This window comes from Primulina tabacum, chromosome 10 (genome assembly GCF_025594145.1).
Source record: "Primulina tabacum isolate GXHZ01 chromosome 10, ASM2559414v2, whole genome shotgun sequence".
NCBI lineage: Eukaryota > Viridiplantae > Streptophyta > Magnoliopsida > Lamiales > Gesneriaceae > Primulina > Primulina tabacum.
In genome coordinates, this window is record NC_134559.1 from 2448464 (window position 1) to 2467464 (window position 19001).

At 32.3% G+C, this 19001-nt stretch overlaps 2 protein-coding genes and 1 long non-coding RNA gene across 3 annotated transcripts; all 3 read left to right on the forward strand.

Moving 5' to 3' along the window:
- Positions 1-3347: 3347 nt before the first annotated feature.
- Positions 3348-4390, forward strand: LOC142505812 (uncharacterized). The gene is made up of 3 exons (XR_012804503.1): positions 3348-3455; positions 3970-4039; positions 4163-4390. It is a non-coding gene; the product is annotated as an uncharacterized LOC142505812 (long non-coding RNA).
- A 4213-nt stretch (positions 4391-8603) lies between these two features.
- On the forward strand, positions 8604-10659 carry LOC142506133 (abscisic acid receptor PYL9-like). Its single transcript, XM_075619288.1, has 3 exons — positions 8604-8899; positions 9972-10190; positions 10273-10659. Exons 1-3 carry the CDS (start codon positions 8798-8800, stop codon positions 10480-10482), a joined length of 531 nt encoding a protein of 176 aa, XP_075475403.1. The 5' UTR covers positions 8604-8797; the 3' UTR covers positions 10483-10659.
- A 343-nt stretch (positions 10660-11002) lies between these two features.
- On the forward strand, positions 11003-13897 carry LOC142505673 (uncharacterized). Its single transcript, XM_075618757.1, has 8 exons — positions 11003-11414; positions 11531-11604; positions 11753-11833; positions 12074-12158; positions 12264-12361; positions 12436-12523; positions 12971-13322; positions 13399-13897. Exons 1-8 carry the CDS (start codon positions 11136-11138, stop codon positions 13650-13652), a joined length of 1311 nt encoding a protein of 436 aa, XP_075474872.1. The 5' UTR covers positions 11003-11135; the 3' UTR covers positions 13653-13897.
- Positions 13898-19001: the final 5104 nt, after the last annotated feature.

The window sequence follows — 19001 nt, forward strand, 5'->3', positions numbered from 1 at the left end:
TTATCGTTCAATAAGCATCTTGTATTTCATAAAAATTGGAGATAATATAATCCTTACATAATGGCCATCTTATCCAACTTTCAGGCATTAAAATATATTTTAAGCGTTGATGATTATCATAAGAGATTCTCAACATATCATAAGATTCTAGTTCTTGAAAATTCACATTTTTCCAAACCGAGAAAACAAACAGAATCTTAGGAGTCTTTTTTGAAGCAAATACTTTTACGCATATCTCTCTCTTCTGATTGATCCACACTACACTCTATTCTGGTAAGATAGATACACACTAGTTAACAGTCCGCCAAATGCTACATCATAGACACATGGAGAGCAAAGATAATTGTAACCATATACATATAAAATGACGAATGCCAATTCTCATGCTTAAGTTGTAAAGTCACGATTCCTTATTTTTAATTACTACACTAAGGTTGCGTTTGATACGTGTGATAGGATAAGTAGATGATTAATAATTAGAATGATTAAAAAATGAGATATATGGATTAATAGTATGGTGGAATAAATAACATGGTGTTTGATATGATTTTAAAATGATGGATTAATTTTGTAAATTTTATTGTAATGACCAAAATGCCCCAAATTCTAATTAAATATATATTCTTAAAATGATTGGATAGAGAATTAAATATTTATATTTATAATTTACATATATTAAAATTAATTTAAATATATTTATTAGAAATAAATTTGTAAATATGTATTTACTTTAATAATTAAAATAGTAATAATATTTTGAATGTTAATGTTAAATAAAATTTTAGTAATAAAATATTGTTTTTTTTAAATAATTATAAATATTTTTAAAATAATTTGATGGATAATTAAATATTTATAATTAATAATTAAAATAGTAGTAAAATTTTGAATATTAATTTTAATGTTAAATAAAGTTTAGTGATATTATAATATTATTTTTTTAAATAATTATAAATATTCTTAAAATAATTAAATAGATAATTAAATATTTATAATTATAATTTATGTTTATTAAAATTAATTTAAATATATTTATTAGAAATATATTTGAAAATATTACGGTAACAATTAAACACAATAAATTAGAATTTAATAAATATTTATCTTCATAAGATATAAGAGGATAAAAATGTAATTTGTGGTGTGTTGATAACTTATCCTACTTAATTTGTTAGATTAATAATCAAATATTTAATCATAAAATTAGGTCTTAAACCGGGTCAAAATGATTATTAATATATCTTAAAATTTTAACCAAACATTTAGGGATGTAATCGAGTCGATCCGAGCCGAACTCTTGAATGTTTGAGCTTGGTTCGTTTATCATCGAGCCGAGCTCGAGCTTTATTTAACGAATATATGCATGGCCCACGAGCTTATTCAAGCCTTTATCGAGCCTAAACAAGCTTAATAAATATGAATTATAAATTTAAATTTTCATTAAATTAATTAAAAAGTAAATTATATATTTAAAAAAAATATATTATTCTTATTAAAATTTGTAATTTTATTATAATAAATAAATTTAATAGATTTTTCTATATATTTCATAAATAATATGCAAAATCAATAAATCAAATATCAAAACTATTATTTTTCATCTAAAAGATTACTCATGAACTTACCAACGAACATGTTCACAAGCTAACGAGCCGAATACTGTAAAGCTTGAGTTTGGTTTGTTTATCTTAACGAGCCTAATTAAACGAGCTCAAACGAGCTTTTATCGAATCGAGCTTCGAATAGCTCACGAACAGTTTGGTTCGTTTACATCCCTACAAACATTAATAAGTATATGATTGTTCATCTATCTTTATTTAATCACATCAACCAAACACACTCAATAGTAATAACATCTCTAATAGTAATAACATCTCGTTACTTTCGGCAGAACGCTTTAGATTCCCATCAATATTGTGAATTAATTGACCTATTTATGAAGATAGTATATTTTAACGTACGATGCACGACACCCATTATATCCCAACATATATATACTCTAAATTAATTGAATACACAGCTCGAGTTGACGTTTTATTGGAATATGGGAAAACACACAACCAAACAGTATTTTATAGCAAATGAAAAGGAATATATAACTTTTATTGTCACTGAAAAATTAAAAATTTATTTTTTCCTCTCGGATTTTACTTATTTATATGTAGTTTGTAGTGGGGTGATATACTCCACCGTATCATATCGAAAATTATATGTCATATATCGTATAAAAAATTATGGTATAAGAAAATTTTATACCGACACTGATTGTACTGAAATTCTCGGTATAAATATATTTAGCATGCATATTATATCGAAATTATACGATATACTGAGATTTTGCTACGGTATCAGCATATACCTATACCGAAAAAAATCATATATTTTGAAACTTTTATAAATTTATTGTTTCGATATTCTGGTATATATCGAAATTTTCAAATTTCATACCGTTATCATACCGAAAAATTCGGAATTTTTACCCTACGTTACCGAAAATTCAATTTTTTTACGGTACGGTAATATCGGTATATCGAAAATTAGATTTTTTTTCATCCCTTGTAGCCATTTTAAGCAGGAAATCATGGAAACAACTATCGTAAAACAACTCACCTTAGATGAACAAACATTTGCATGCAAATGACACTTTCAAAAGTTGTTGAAGATCTCACCTAGTAGAAAAATCGAATTTTACTTCGGCAGGCTTTACTTCGCCAATAATAAATTACGAAGTAATACATTATCAATAACTTCAGTAATAACACAAGCGAAGTAAAATAATATATTTTACTTCGGATGTTTAAAAACACGGGCTTCACTATATTTTTTTATTATATTTTACTTCGGCATATCAATGTTGATGAAGTAAAAAATTAGAAAAATAAGTTCATGCTGATGAACCGCGCAGATTAACAAAGGAAAACTAAACTATACGGAACATTTAGCGACGGTGTCTAATCGCCGATTTCATCAGCGACGGTTTTTAACCGTCGCCGATTTAATTAGCGACGGTTTGGTCGCTTTGTTAACAAACCGTCGCTATTAGCGACGGATTTTCAAAAACCGTCGCTGATTAATATCGATTATTTCACATATCCTTCAGAGACGAGCTCATTAGATCGATCCACATTTTCCTTCAAAATTAACCCTAACACCACGCCGTTCCACTCACCGCCGTTCGTTTCGAACCACCAACACCACCGCCGTTCGCTTCGAACCATCAACACCAAGAAGATGTACCTATGCTTTACTGATTCTGCACTATCAAGTTTAAGGTCACTAATTTTCTGCAGGTCCACAAAGTCAGGTGTGAGATATATGAGGCAATAATTACAGATTTTCTTGTTTTATTGTTCTTTGGGTCCTTGTGCTATCTGATGATTTTGAGTTGTACAGGTTCGAAGACTAGCTTCAATATACCGATTGGGAAGTTTGTGCAGTGAATCTGGCAAGAAGAGGTAAAATATTAAACTTCATGTTTTTTCCATTGAAGGTTGAGCTCAATTAAAGAGGAAGAAATTGAATCTCATCAATAAATTCTGATCATTTGCCACCAAAGATTATTTTATCTCGTATGATTTGTGGGCAAAAAAAAATGTTCCACAATGTGGTGCAGGCTTATGCAGAGCAAGTGACTGTTTATTTCTTCATTGGGTAGATTATTATTTATTCTCTAAGTTTGTTTCAGTTGGATGAAGTTGTAGTGATCAGTGGGTGATTATAAACTCACAATGTTGGTAATCGTTTAGCTGCATCCATGGAGTGCACTTATTTCAATTTAGTCTTGTAATTTGACACTTCGCTGCATTAACCTAGTAGAAATTCTATATTTGTTATGAAAACGATCCGTGGTAGGGATATGCATAATAATACAATTACCCATAAGTTGATTGATCTTATAGTGTGGCTATTCTGCAAATTATTGGCAGTATTGTTCTGAATTTTAAATGAACTTGTTATTTTGTCGCTCAGATTTGTGGCTGTGACGCGAACTCATCACTCGCGTATGCCATGCTCTACTGACAAAGTTCGACTTGAGAAGGTACGCTCAGGAATCATCTCCGTTTATCTCAGTGGTGTTTCCCTTTCTTTCAACGTCACCGAGTTTGTTACCTCCAAGTTGCACTTTCCTCACTCCAATCTTGAAATTGACACTGATTTTCAGCTGATAGGAGCTGAAAAAGATGATGGTGGCTTCCCTGTTGTCGACACAATGACTACTCGATTTCATAGAGACAATGCAAAGAAGTCCATCGCAGTTGGTGCTTCCACATCAAATGGACCTCTATCTTCTCGGGCCAGATCAAATAAGCAAGCAAGAAACAACTCAAAATCATCAGATTACACAAGGACCCAAAGAACAACAATTACAGATTTTCTGCAGGATTAGAGGCAACAATTACAGATCCTTCCAACAACGACGTGCGAATAAAAAGTGCTGAGATAACTGTGGAGTCTAAAGATGAAAATAAGATGCAGGTGAGAATGAATTTGTCTTTCTGGTTCCTCACCTTTTAACTTCTGTTCAAATTTTCATGTTTGTGCAAATAGATACTTAAGTTTCACTGAGTACTATAATTTCAACATCAGCTTTGCCTACTGAAGAAGACTTAACTTTTCACTGAAAATATGAATCTTAATCTACCAGCGAATACTTGGGGTGGGGGAGGGTGTAATCCTACAATTCTGAAATTTTGATGTTGAATAAATTCTCAAAAGCATTTGTAGTAACATATATGCACAAAAAATGTCAATTGATGGTTGAGACTAATTTTCTTATCACATTCTTTGTTTGTGATAAAATTTTAAAAGCTTACATTTTGTTAGAAACTTAATTCCTGAATGTGGGATTGGAAAAATGAAACCCTACATAGAAAATACTTGTATAGTTTGAGGTATCCATGTGTTTTAATTTTGAAGATTCACCTTAAAATGTGAGTTTTTTGCCTTTTTGTTGGTTTTGGGTTTTGGATTTGTTAGCTCATTCTCGACCGCATAAATTGCGGGATTTAGTTAGTATTTGCTGTATCTGTTTATTTTAGCACAAAAGTTAGGGTTCTTTTGTTACGGTACTTGATTACTACTCTGTTAATAATTATTTTGATCGAGTTTCTCCTCGGTGCATTTTTTATTAATCAGGCACTTCCCATTTTGTGAAAATCTTGTTTTGCTTGTGTCTTGTTGTTGAATTGGTTGAGTTAAGCTAATTTTGATTCGTCTGTATGGAAGTGTAAATTTTGTGTGCTTTGGATGCGGTGGTGTTTGTTTTGTTTTTCTGGTTAAGGTTATATTGGTGGGTTTGAATGAGGAACATATGTGTGCAATGTCGTGAGAAATGAAGGCTTGTCTTGTCAAGAAATGGGGTGTGTTTTTGGTTTAGTAAGTGCAATTGTCTTCATGCAATTGGGGTAATCTGTAATGAATTTTTATCCGGTGTTATTTCAAGATGCAAATGAAATAAGTTCGTACTTTCAAATGAAACATGCCTCTACCAGTACTGATATATTTTATATCTGTCAATTTTTATTTGCAATAGAAGAATTTAATATATTTTCTTTTTCAAATTTCAGTTTGCAGGATGCATCAAGAACCAATATTACACTCAATGTCAATATGACGAGGTCAGAAGTGAATGTAGTGAATTTGTTTACTATTATGTAGGTGCTTAGATGGATGGTGTATGTAAGGATAAATATTTTGTTTGTCATTGTGGATTTTTGGATATACTTTTGGTTTTGTGGATACATTTTTTGGGTTACTTGTGGATTGATGAATATGTAATTGTGGATTCGTGGATATTAATCATATTAGTGTATTAAGTCATATATTGCGAAGTCTTTTTTAAAATACTTCAACAAATAGGATAAATGCTGAAGTTATAGATAATATTTACTTCGACAAATAGGATAAATTGTGAAGTTGTTTGTGTCTATTACCTCATCAAAATACATAACTACGAAGTCTTTCAGATGAATTACTTCGTCAATTATTGTAAATAATGAAGTAAAATATTATAAACTACTTCGCTAAATAATAATTAAGATGAAGTTTTATATAATATATTACTTCATTGTTTACAATAATTGATGAAGTAAAACACATTTCTTACTTCGCTACCGGTGCAATTCTGGACCGGTTTTCCTTCGAAAACCGGCCAAAGACTTCAGTATTTTCAAACATACAACTTCGGTTATTATGCGAAGTAAAAGATACATCTATTACTTCACGTCCATATACTTCGGCAATTAACTACCTTATTACTTCATTGAATACGCGAAGTAAAAAACGATTTTTCTACTAATGTCTGTCACAAACAACTCAACAAACTTAATCCAACACACCTTATATACATACAAGATTTAATCCTTAACACGTCCCTCATTCCACACATATACAACAACTCAAGGCAAATAAAATGAAGCATATATTACATTTTTATTTTACTATCCTTTTTCTTGATCATTTCAAGATCCGTCATTTCTATTCCATCATGTCAAGGGATCGATAGGGAGCTCTTGATATGCAGGAGTTTCCTGCAATGCAAAGACCTGAATCCACTTTGTTGCAAGGGTGTTAAAGAGATTAAAGCCGCGGTCAAAACCAGGGCAGATCGAGTAGCTCTGTGTAATTCATGTGGAAAGAAAGTTCTTTCTTACTTGAAATACGACCCAAAACGCCTCACCCTTCTTCCAAAAATGTGGAGTACACCTTGTATTGCCTCCTATCAGCAAAAAAGTTCGACTGTTCCAAGTGAATGTGCAGATATAAATGTAAAACTTTGATTTTCTTTAAAACTATTTATTGTAACACTATAAGGAAAAAGAGCATTAGCGACGGATAAAAAATCAGTCTCAAATTACCAACCAAAGTTAGGTTAATTCCAACTCGAATTTTTTTTAAAAAAAATTATATGGTATAACTTTTTTTGTACCAATTTCACATTTCGGTCGCTAACACTTCACTCACATTGACATCATTTTTCTCGAATAAAATTTATATTATTTTGAAAAAAAATAGTTTTACCTCTTTAACTTCTTCCGATTTTGTCATTGTGATAATGTTTTCCTTTGTTACAATATTTTTTAATTTGTAAAAAATAAATATATTAAGAATATGTATATTGTGATATGGGTCAACTATGCTCATATTTGGCATAAAAAATAATATATTTTCATGAGTGATTCAAATTAAATATATATCTCACAAAATTGACTCGTATACTGTTTCACATAATTTTTTTATCATATATTAATTGAAGCAAAAGGATATTCTTCCCGACAATAAATCATATATTATTCCAATACATTACTTGTGGCTTAAATTTCAAGGGTGCCACACATGTTGGTGTAATTGGTGTATATTTTGCCAAAAGCTTCGTTATATAGAGCGACAAGTGTCCAAAATCAATGGGAATAAGGGGACTCCAATTATATTATATATTGTAAAAACTTGTGTGAGACGCTCTCACGGGTCGTATTTTGTGAGACGGATCTCTTATTTGGGTCATCCATGAAAAAGTAGTACTTTTATGCTAAAAGTATTACTTTTTATTGTAAATATCGATGATTTTGACTCGTCTCACAGATAAAAATTTGAGATATCGTCTCACAAAATAAATATATAATGCATATTACCAGAAAAGGGAACAACTTTGGGAAAAACTTTGGGGTCCCATGCATATAAAATATAATTATGATAATCATCATCTGCAAGAGCCATGATATAGACAGCAAATAAGAATACAAACAGGAAGTGAGCTACCAGAAAACTCTGCATATTTTAAACTGTCATAATTAATAAAAAATTATATTTTATGAATATTTCATTTTAAAATTTATAAGTTTGACCTTCTTTAATATTGTATCAAGAATATCATCGAAATGCGTGCCTCAACAAGTCGGTAATTTTGTAACATTTTATTTGTTTCAAAATTTTGACTAGTTTAATCTTTTTGTTGATGTTTTATAATGAAAGCTAGATTCAATCCACCCAAATGTTTAAAGACAAAAACTTACCTGAGATTGTCTCACGAGTCGTATTTATAAGACGGATCTCTTATTTGGGTCATCCATGGAAAAGTATTATCTTTTATGCTAAGAGTATTACTTTTTATTGTGAATATCAGTAAGGCTGACTCGTCTCACATATAAAGATCTGTGAGACTGTCTCACAAGAAACCTACTCATGTTTAAATTGTAATTTTCATGTTTTTCAATTTTTTTAAACGGATGATTCACGATATTAGTCGATATTTTTTTTTTGAATTTTAGTAATTTTCAAATAAATATTGATATATGATGTTGGAAATGGTTGACGTTGTAGTCTCGAATATCGTTGGCGTATTTAATATCATGTCAACATTTCGATAATAAAATAATATATAAATTATATGATCAAAAATATATATTTAAATCACATAACTGAAAATATAATTTCTCCGGCTAAAAACAGACGGATAGAGTTTCGTCGATAAATGTAACGCTTATTAGTGTGGAGTCTAGAATTGACCTAACGTCGTCTATCAGGAGGGGTCGGTCGGCGAGTCTTGATAATGACACCGCAAGAATTAAATACACACACCCAACACAAAAAAAGGTTCACTCGCAACTTGCATGAAAGATTGATTCCTTCTCATTGTTTATAAAAAAACCTCAGTACCCTTTAATTAATCTTCAATCTCTCCGATCGATCCGGACCTGTCTTTTTAAGTGAAAAGTACGATATTCTTATTTTGGGATTTTTCATAAATGAGTTTATAGATCAAAATCTTGATCGTTTACTGAAGGAAAAGGGCAGCAAAATGGCGGAGCAGTACACATGTAGACACCACAGGCACCATCGTCCGAGGGAGAACCAGTGCTCTTCTTCTGTCATCAAGCATATCAAAGCACCCCTCAACATTGTAATCTCTTTAATTCTCAAGTGATTGATCTCATGTTTTGCTTCTCTGAATACACAAGTCTGTTCTATTTTTCATCAGGTTTCTCGATTTATTGGTTTCTCAGATCATTTTTTGGAAGTTAATTAATTTTTCTCGAGTTTTTTTTTTATGACGATGGAATCACGAGTATGTATAGATTTGATTGGTTTCAAGAATCTTAATTTTGTTTCCATTCTCTTGATAATCTTTGTTGCTCTCTATATTTGAGACGATCAAATTCTTTGACTCGGTTGGACGAACTAAATTGAAGTAAAAGCACAACCTCAACCTCGTATATTTTCAATAAATTAATCCCGCGAATTAAAATCCAATTATCTAGATATCACCCTCCTTCTTTTTTATTAACAATTAAAAATTGAGATCACCTATTGAAAAATCAATAAATCTCTGCAGTGTATATGAAATCCCTTGAAAATCAATAAACCCAATCTCGTTCTTGAATTTGTAGTTAAAATTTTGCATATAAACTCTTTTGATGCATATGTTTTTTAGACAAAAACTTGTGTGAGACGGTCTCACGGATCGTATTTTGTGAGACGGATCTGTTATTTGAGTCATCCATGAAAAAGTATTACTTTTTATGTTAAGAGTATTACTTTTTATTGTGAATATCGGTAGGATTAACCCGTCTTACAGATAAAGATTTGTGACACCGTCTCATAAGAGACCTACTCTGCTTTTTATGGATATGTGTGTGTAATTTCCCGATAAATCTTGTTCTTGAATTTCCTTCCTTAATTTCAAAGCAATAAATTTTATAAAATATTTGAAAATCACGAGAAGCTATAAAAAAGGATGGGAAAAAAAATGTAACTGTTTTTTAAAATTTTAGTATAATATACTTGACTTCAAAGTTGTAGTTGGTTTTAATTAGCTACAAACTCAAAACTGTAGATAATATATTTGGAGCTATTTTAGTGTGTACCCAGATCGGAGCATCGTTGAATTTTTCCGTTCCACTTGTTTGAACACTCCTGAAATTCATCCCTTCACATTCATATTTCCATAATTTTTTACAAAATGGGGTTTTTAGGTGTGGTCATTGGTAAGAAGATTCGACAAGCCACAGGAGTATAAGCCATTTGTTAGCAGATGCACAGTATTGGAAGGTGATATCGAGATTGGCAGTGTTAGAGAAGTTAACGTGAAGTCGGGACTTCCGGCCACGACCAGCACCGAGAGGTTGGAGCTGCTCGACGACCAGGAACATATTTTGGGAGTCAAATTTGTTGGTGGTGACCACAGGCTAAAGGTTTCCATAAATACAATATGATGTTATCTTTCCGTAAATAATTAATAGTCGATAATTTAATAGATATATATTTATATTGCAGAATTACTCGTCGATAATTACTGTCCATCCGGAGACGATCGATGGGAGACTGGGAACACTGGTGATAGAGTCATTCGTGGTGGATGTTCCCCATGGAAACACAGGGGACGAGACGTGTTACTTCGTGAATGCTTTAATCAACTGCAACCTCAAATCTTTGGCCGATGTCTCAGAAAGAATGGCAGTCCGTACCAAATCCATCGAGCAGTGATTATTATGAGTTGGCTCCGAAAATGCCATGTAAAACTACTTGTACGTAAAGCCTGTGTTATCGGCTGTATTTGCTTCTATCGAGTTTGGTGTGAGTGTGTAGCTTATGAATTGGAATTGTAGCCTTCAATCTTGTGGTGACACTTTAATATACATAATAGCCTTCAAGGATGGTTAACTATGGCAAATATACATAAATAATTTAAGGTATAAAATGAATTTGAAATATATTGATTCACCGAACATAAGTAATTCAAATAATAAAATGAATTTGAAATATATAGAATCACCAAACATATATAATTCAAGGAATGAAATGAAGGCAAAAACTTGTGTGAGACGGTAACACGGATCGTATTTTGTGACATGAATCTCTTATTTGGGTCATCCATAAAAAATATTATTTATTTATCGTTATTTCGAACATTACAACTTATTATATACTATTTAAAAAAAAAAAAACTTACATAAAAATAAAAATTAAATAAAATATTAAATCTATATATCCAAACTAAAACAATCTCCCATACGGGCCCAAAGAATTGGAATTTCTTGATCAGGCCCAAGAGGCGCAGAGAGTCCTCGAGATAGCGACTTTACTTTAAAGTGAGCCGTGCATCGTCGGTTACTTGCGGTGGAGTAAGATCGGCGGAGATGGCTAAAAAGAGAGGACGACGAGTGAGTCCCATTGCCGACAGGCAATTCACCCGAGTTATCCGAGCCGAAAACTCAGCCGACTCGCCAGTTAAACCCGATCGCAAGCTCACCAGTAGCGCTGTGTTTATCTTCTTCATGGTTTTTCCTGCGATTTCCTTAATGTTTTATGCTATAAGATACTCTCCGAATACGATAGAAAGTACAATCCCCGAGCTACCGTATGCTTACCAGAATGGATTAGTAACTACGGAAATGAATTATCTGCAAGTGCTAGCTGTATGCTCATTTTGTTCCCATTTTTCGTTGTTATTTTATCTTTAATCGGCAGTGGTATTAATTTTCCTTAAATTTAAAGTTGGGTTTTTTTAAAAAAAATTATTTATATATTTCAGGAGAATATGAAGACTTCGGAGTATACGGGTCGTCGGAATTTTACAAATCCTGTCCTGGCCTACATTACTCCATGGTATTTGATCTTTTTTATTAATGTTGTTTCATCATATGGACTTTGTATCGTCTTGTTTACGAATATCGATTGAAGTTCCTAAGAAAATATCGTTTGGTTGCTAATCATTGGCTTTTAGCTTGATCTTTGACACTGAATAATTTTGCAGGAATTCACAGGGGTATGAGATGGCCAAGAAATACAACAATAAATTTACTCATTTATCTCCTGTGTGGTATGAACTAAAGAGGTACTCAGCTCATCTTGACCTTCAAAGTTGCTGTTAGATGCTAACATGCAGTTCCATCTTCTTGATTTAATTCTAGTTTTCGATATGTTTTTATGTATCCATAGCTTTACTTGCATCTAAATGATACTTCTCTGTTACCTATGGCAGTATTATTACAAAAATACATGTCGGCTATCCATGTCTAGGCGAACTTTAATGTCGTATGCTAATTCTCTTGAAACTAGTTTTGTCTGATGCCAGCCAAGGAACAAATTTGGTTTTGGAAGGAAGACATAATGTCGATAAAGAATGGATTTTGGAGCTCCGGAGCAGTGGAAGTGCTCAGGTTTGCTCTGCTGGATTCCAGATGTCTTCCGAAATCAGAATCTTTTTCATTCACTTGAATATATTACTGATTTTTCTTATTTTCTTGACTTTTGTTATGAAATAGGTTTTACCTAGGGTAGTTTTGGAAGCGATCCCCATGCATCTGCTGAAAAAGAAGAAGCAGAGAGATAGAGCTGTTGATCTTATCATAACTGAATGCAAGTAAATCCTCTCCTTTATTCTGCCTTCTCTGCATCAATGCTCACTGTCTTATATCCATATTTGTCATTTTCTAGGGAAATGGAATTTGATGGCATAGTATTGGAGTCATGGTCAACATGGGCTGCCTATGGTGTTTTGCATGATCCAGACATGCGGAGCATGGTAAGACGGTGAAGATGCGGCATTTTCCTTTTGTCTTTGTAAGATGTTAGTGTTGCCTTTGGTGATGTTTTCACTCTATTCCCTCTATTCCCATAAATCATTGTGTCCTTTCAGTTGAAAGTCCTTTTCAGTTTTCCAACTGAAAAAGTTATTGTCCTGTTGAATAATCACTTATAAGTCACTGAATTAATATCACGATTTTATTCATCACACTCAGTTTGGATCCACTGAGTGAAATACTTTTAAGTGAGATTTTCAAGGTTATTTAATGGTGAAAGCTGATCCAAGATGGGCTTCCTGTGGCATTGCCTAGTTTGAATGTCTGATTTTGATGCTTGATGTATGCTTAAGATAAACTGCTAGTTGTTCTAAATTTGTTTTAACCAGCTCGTTTAAGATAGTATGTTTACTAGTGCTGATGGGACTGTTTTCTTTTAACAAATCCAGGCCCTACAGTTTGTCAGGCAACTTGGACAAGCCATGCATTCTGTTGGCTTGGAGCAGAGCAGAAACTGGAGCTTGCAACTAGTTTATGTTATTGGTCCACCTCGTTCCAATGAGCTGAAGGAGTATGATTTTGGACCAGAAGATCTTCGGTACTTGAGTGAATCTGTAGATGGTTTCTCTCTTATGACATATGACTTTTCCGGCCCACAGAATCCAGGTCCAAATGCACCTTTAAATTGGATCCACTCAACCTTGCTACTTCTTCTTGATGCTAGTGTTGTTGATAAGAAATTAGCCAAAAAAATATTCCTTGGCATCAATTTTTATGGGAATGATTTTGTCATTTCTGGAGGTACGTTCTTAATACCTATTGCTCCAGCAGAGTTTGACACTAGATGTCCTAAAATCTCATATTTTTTCCGCTGCAGGTCTAGGCGGTGGACCGATTGTTGGAAGAGAGTACCTATCTCTGTTAGAACAGCACAAGCCAGAAATACACTGGGAGGAAAACAGTGCTGAACACTACTCCGTGTACTCTGATAATCAGAATGTCAAGCATGTTGTATTCTACCCTTCACTTATGTCCATCTCACGACGTCTGCAACTAGCTCTATCTTGGGGGGCCGGCATCTCAATCTGGGAAATCGGGCAGGGCCTTGAATATTTTTTCGACATTTTGTGATGAAAAGCAAAAAGAAGAGCTCTTCATTGTTCTCCAAATTCTCACTCCTCCGTCTCTTTCTAGATGGCACACGGAAATAGTTCTGATTGTAGTTCTCTACTATGTCCTACGCTTTTTGGAAACCTCTTGCGGGTCTAAGTCTAAGATGTAGTAGCCCATACATGGTAAGATTTATGGATATTTCATTAACTTCGCGTCTCGTGTATGCTTTAATATATATCCAATTATATGTGACGTAGAGAGTACTACTGTGGATATATAGTGGAGGACAAATCCTTCTTGCACGTAGTTATTTCACCATTATGCAGAATTTTGAGCTACTTTTTGTGTCATACAGATACGTGGTTGGATGAGATTATCATCTACGATTATCTCGCTTTTATATATATACTGTTACGTATGAGCAAATCATCAAAGTCGATTACGCTGAAGGGAAACTTTTCTTTCAGCGCGACCGTGCCATGATTTGCTAAGCTAAATTAACGTGATTCAAACAAGAAGATTTAAAACTCCTTGTACTTTTTCTTGTTTTAAAAAAAAAAAAAGAGAACTTTTTTGGTACTAGAACGCGATTGGCACCTTATATGCATGATGTACTAGCATTCCATGTGAAATGTACACAAATGTCGTACAGTAGAGCATCTGTAACCAAAAGCTTTTCTAATAACATTTCGTGGTAATTTGTGAGCCACACAAATCATTAAAGCACAGAACCCCAAAATCAGGATCAGCCACATTGACACGTTGCATTCAACGATGGGCTAATTGTTCATATCACTTCCACGTACGAACCGCACCACCGGCCAAATCGCGATTGTTGGAGGACATAAAACTGTAGCAGAGTAACCCACGAGTGTTTACAATCAGCTTCACAAAAAGTTCGAGATAATATCTTCCACTTTTTATGGTGTATGGAGCATACAGAACTGAAGAATCAGTGGTTAGAATAATGCAATGGAGGCGCTAAAAGGCAGTTGCTTTTACTCCAGTTTCGGGTTTTGCTAAGAGATAAGAACCCAGAAAAAACCCATCATCAACCTCCATTTGTAGATTCAAGAATCAAGCTTTTTCAAGTTATAACGACTCACATCTGTCTGTCTCCAGATGCCTGCCGGGATGCTCTGTGTTTTTATCTTCAGTTTTGAGTTATGGGTTTGCTTAAGCGCTGAGTTATGAAGAGATAAGTCATTCTTGTGGCAGCATCTCTATGTTAATGTCACTTTTATACAAATGTACAGGAGAGACAAAATCTCAATGAAAGTTTATAATGGTGTCCATAACATACCCAAATTTCGAAAAATTTCCAGGAAAAATTATTTGGACTGATATGGTTTCTGTAAGTTATTCAGAAAGGACCATGATATTTTTTTGCAAACAGTTCTTATAAACAGACGAATTTAAATTTTGTTGAGGTCAAGAGAACACTATTTTGTACTATTATTTGAAATCTTTTAAATTGCATTTGGACTCAAGTATTTGAGTAGATTTGATTTGGAATTTGTAGTTATTCTGGATCTTTGACACTGGGATAATGATGTCCACCAACAATGAACAGTAAGTCGAGGCAAGGATAAGTCCTTTATCCGCTAGACGAAATTGTTCGTATAACAGTGATTTACGTTAACGACAATCGTCTTTAAGATACAACGACTTCGAGTCAAGAGAATGCAGGACAACAATTGTTGATAACATAAATTTGCAGAACTTTCAAGAACAAAGTGAACGAGTAGAGAATGCAGCAAAGATGAGAGCAAAAGTAGGAGCAATGCAGTTGGAGGGATTATTTGTAGTAGTCCACCAGTTGCGTAGAAGTTGCACAATTTTCTTGAGACAAAGAAAACTTTTTGTGAGAGGCCAATGGACGCACTTGATCAAATAGAGCCTTCTTGATGGACATACTGTTTTGGACGAACGCACTGTTTGATTCAAAAGCAGACGGATGTGTTGTTTGGTCTGAACCGAACGTTTATGTGATAGGCTAAGGGACACACTATTTCTTTCTTAATGGGTGCACCCTTATTTTGAAAAATAAAAGTATTTCCCAAATAAACTTTGTTACAAAAGATTAACACGGTCAAGAGGCCACACCCCACCGGATCGGGCCGAGCTGACCGGTCGCGCGAACGTGTTTCACCGAGACTCAACCTATCTGAATCTTCCTCGTTCCAAAAACTTCCGATATCCCTTAGGGTTCGAACTCTTAGCTTAAATTTGGAGCTAATAAGAAATATTTTTCTTGGCACATTTTTCAATGTTGGATATTTCTCATTTTATTTCATTCATTATTTATCACTTATCTAAACAAAATCAGAATTCACTTCTAACATCTACTGTATCTATTTACTTCAAAATATATATATATATATATATATATATATATATATATATATATATATATATTTGCTTTAATTTTGATACATATCAAATTATGCAGTTTCAATAATCATTGTAATAAATTTCAAATATACACAAGAACGATATCATTTGAAATATATCCATCACAATTTTCTCATGATCAAATTATTTTTTTCAAATCAAATTCATCAATTCAAGTGGTACATTATTTTATGATCATAATTCATTATACCTCTTATTTTTTTCTGTTTCTCCAATGTTGATAATACAAATTATCGATGTCATGTTGATATATACAAATTACAATACTGTTTTAAATACTAATTTAATGTATATCATTTTATTATTACCAAGGGCGGATCACCCAAAGACTGGAGTAGGCTCAAGCTCTATATTATTATTATTTTTTTTTTTTTTGGTTATTAGTATATAGGTTGAACTTTTATTGAGTTTCAGTTGTGGATGAATTTTGCTTTGTTCTTTATCACGTTGAGTTTCTTGTCTGCTTTATATACCAATTTTCTTATAATTACCTATTTTCAGATAAAGAATACAAAGAAGTCATTAAAAAACGTTTTACATGCTTTAAAGTTTGAAGAAGCATCTACGACCATTATATATTTTCTTAATTATTGCTTCACCAAAATCTAGTCGGCAAGTATTGACCAGTATTGTCCATTTGACAGGTGAGTAATTTTATTGGGTAAGGTTTTGTTTAGTCCTCAATGCATGTACTGCGAGACGATCTCAACGTATCTTTTTATATATATGAAACGAATCAATATGATTCTTACATATAGTGAAAAATATTTTGACATCAAAATAATATTTTTTAGTCGAATCGAATATAAAATCTGTTTCATAAAACTGGTTATAATAATTTTTATGTTTTTTTTTATTACTCGTGGAATGGACAAATTGACAAAGCCGACAGCAGCCCATGGGCCCGCACGTCGAAACTCACTGGCCATCAAACACATTATCACATGAGAATATATATTGATTAGCTATTTTTTTTAAGGCTGAAACTGATTTCATATCAATGTTAAATTTAAATGACATAATTTAAAATATATAATTATGTCATCGCTTTTGCACTGGCGGAAATAATTTTGAAAAATTAATCAAAAATAACTTCAACTTAAGAGCGTAGCGGGCAATTCATTAAGAGTAAGTTTCTTGTGAGACGGTCTCACGAATCTTTATCTGTGAGATGAGTCAACCCTACCAATATTCACAATAAAAAGTAATATTTTTCATGGATGACCCAAATAAGAGTTCCGTCTCACAATGTATGATAAATAAGATCAGTTAGTCTCAAATAAGAGATCCGTCTCACAAACAAGAGATCTGCCTCACAACGTAAAATGTATGATAAATTGTTTTTTATATAAATAAAAAAGTAGATAAAATGGTCATCAATAATTTCATTCGTAACTTCCATATTATTATTCATACTTTCAAAATTTTTGGTATGCTTATTATTATTATCACGCGCGATAAATATTTTGAACTTGTTTTTTAAGAAAATATTCTTACAGAATTACTTTTTTTTTGGACAAATAATTTTAGTTTATGTTTACAAATGTATTGATTAATTAGGGATTAGTAAATCTTCCGAGCCTTAAAATCTGTATTTCGTGCACACTGGATAACGTTACACGTATAAGAAAGGGAATATTTGATGGTATAATTGCAGTCCAAAAAGAATTTTTCTTGTGAGAAAAAAAAAAAAAAAGATGACGGGTGAGTAATGATTTTCATACGTCATCAGAAATGACGTCATCCAAGGATCCACGTCGGAAGGTAGGATGAATTGATTCCAATGTCGACTTTCTTGCATTTTCCCAAATTTCCATAGAACCTTCCTAGTTTCTTCATATTCAATAGATGATTGATATACCAACAATTCCTTCATTCTCAATTTATGCTACATGAATTACCAAGAAATTCTCCATTTTATTTTATATATATATATATGTATGTATTGTTGAAAAATATATTTAAAATGAGTGTATTGAATATTTGAATTGAATATTTGAATGTTGAAAATAAAAGTTGTAAATATTGAAAATTAGTGTGTGATGGATGTAGGTAATGATGTATTTTATTTTTGGATTATTTGTAAAGATTTCCTATAAATAGATCTCTCATTTGTGAAGAAAATCACAATTGAGTAGAGAGAAAAATATTATAAAGTGTGTAGTTTGGTAAATTTTGAGAGTTTGAGATTTTTACTTTTAACCATAAATTTTTACTTTTTCACAACACGTTATCAGCACGAAGCTCTAAAAGTCCTCCATCCTTTTCCAAGCTCCAAACAGAAGAAAAAAGGTAACAAAAGTAATAATATTTATTTTACTGTTATTTATTTATTGTGTATATATTTAATATATAATATAATGTTATTATTAGAAATAATAAAAATAAATTTTTCAAAAAATTGTTATAAATCCAGGGAGGATGTTAAGACGACATCCCACACTCCCGGTAAGGGATACGACAAGTATAAAAGCCTATAAGATTTTTAAACAAAATAACTTACGACACCTCATTATAATAATGTGATATGATATACATAATTATTTAAACATGATTAATATTATATTCACCATATTATTACCATAAAAGTATACAAATACATACATTTATTTTTTGTACACCAACGGTCATAAACGGTAACAAAACGGCTAGTTTTTGCCCTATAAATATCATCTTACAAACACATTCAATCACTCCAACTTTCTCTTCTTCTCTAAAAATTATTCTTCATCAAATTTTTCGAAGAAAAAAAGAAGATGACTTTCTCAAAGTTATTTTTAATTATTTTGGTTATCATACTCATGAGTCTTTTATTTATCGGAGAATATCCTCCTCGTGTGTTTTCTTTATTTTTACAAATACTCGTACTTGTTGTTTATCCATTACTTTGTATTGCAATATTCATTAACTAATAAAATACATCGTAATTTTTTAGTACCACCATGTCAAACT

What these genes read in the sequence shown, in the direction of transcription:
- LOC142505673 (XM_075618757.1), top strand. Translation starts at nt 11,136, where the DNA reads ATGGCTAAAAAGAGAGGACGACGAGTGAGTCCCATTGCCGACAGGCAA. An exon ending in ATTATCTGCAAGTGCTAGCT is followed by an intron (nt 11,415 to 11,530) that starts GTATGCTCATTT and finishes TATATATTTCAG; the next exon opens with GAGAATATGAAGACTTCGGA. An exon ending in GTGTGGTATGAACTAAAGAG is followed by an intron (nt 11,834 to 12,073) that starts GTACTCAGCTCA and finishes GTCTGATGCCAG; the next exon opens with CCAAGGAACAAATTTGGTTT.
- LOC142506133 (XM_075619288.1), top strand. Translation starts at nt 8,798, where the DNA reads ATGGCGGAGCAGTACACATGTAGACACCACAGGCACCATCGTCCGAGG. An exon ending in TCAAAGCACCCCTCAACATT is followed by an intron (nt 8,900 to 9,971) that starts GTAATCTCTTTA and finishes TGGGGTTTTTAG; the next exon opens with GTGTGGTCATTGGTAAGAAG. An exon ending in GTGGTGACCACAGGCTAAAG is followed by an intron (nt 10,191 to 10,272) that starts GTTTCCATAAAT and finishes TTTATATTGCAG; the next exon opens with AATTACTCGTCGATAATTAC.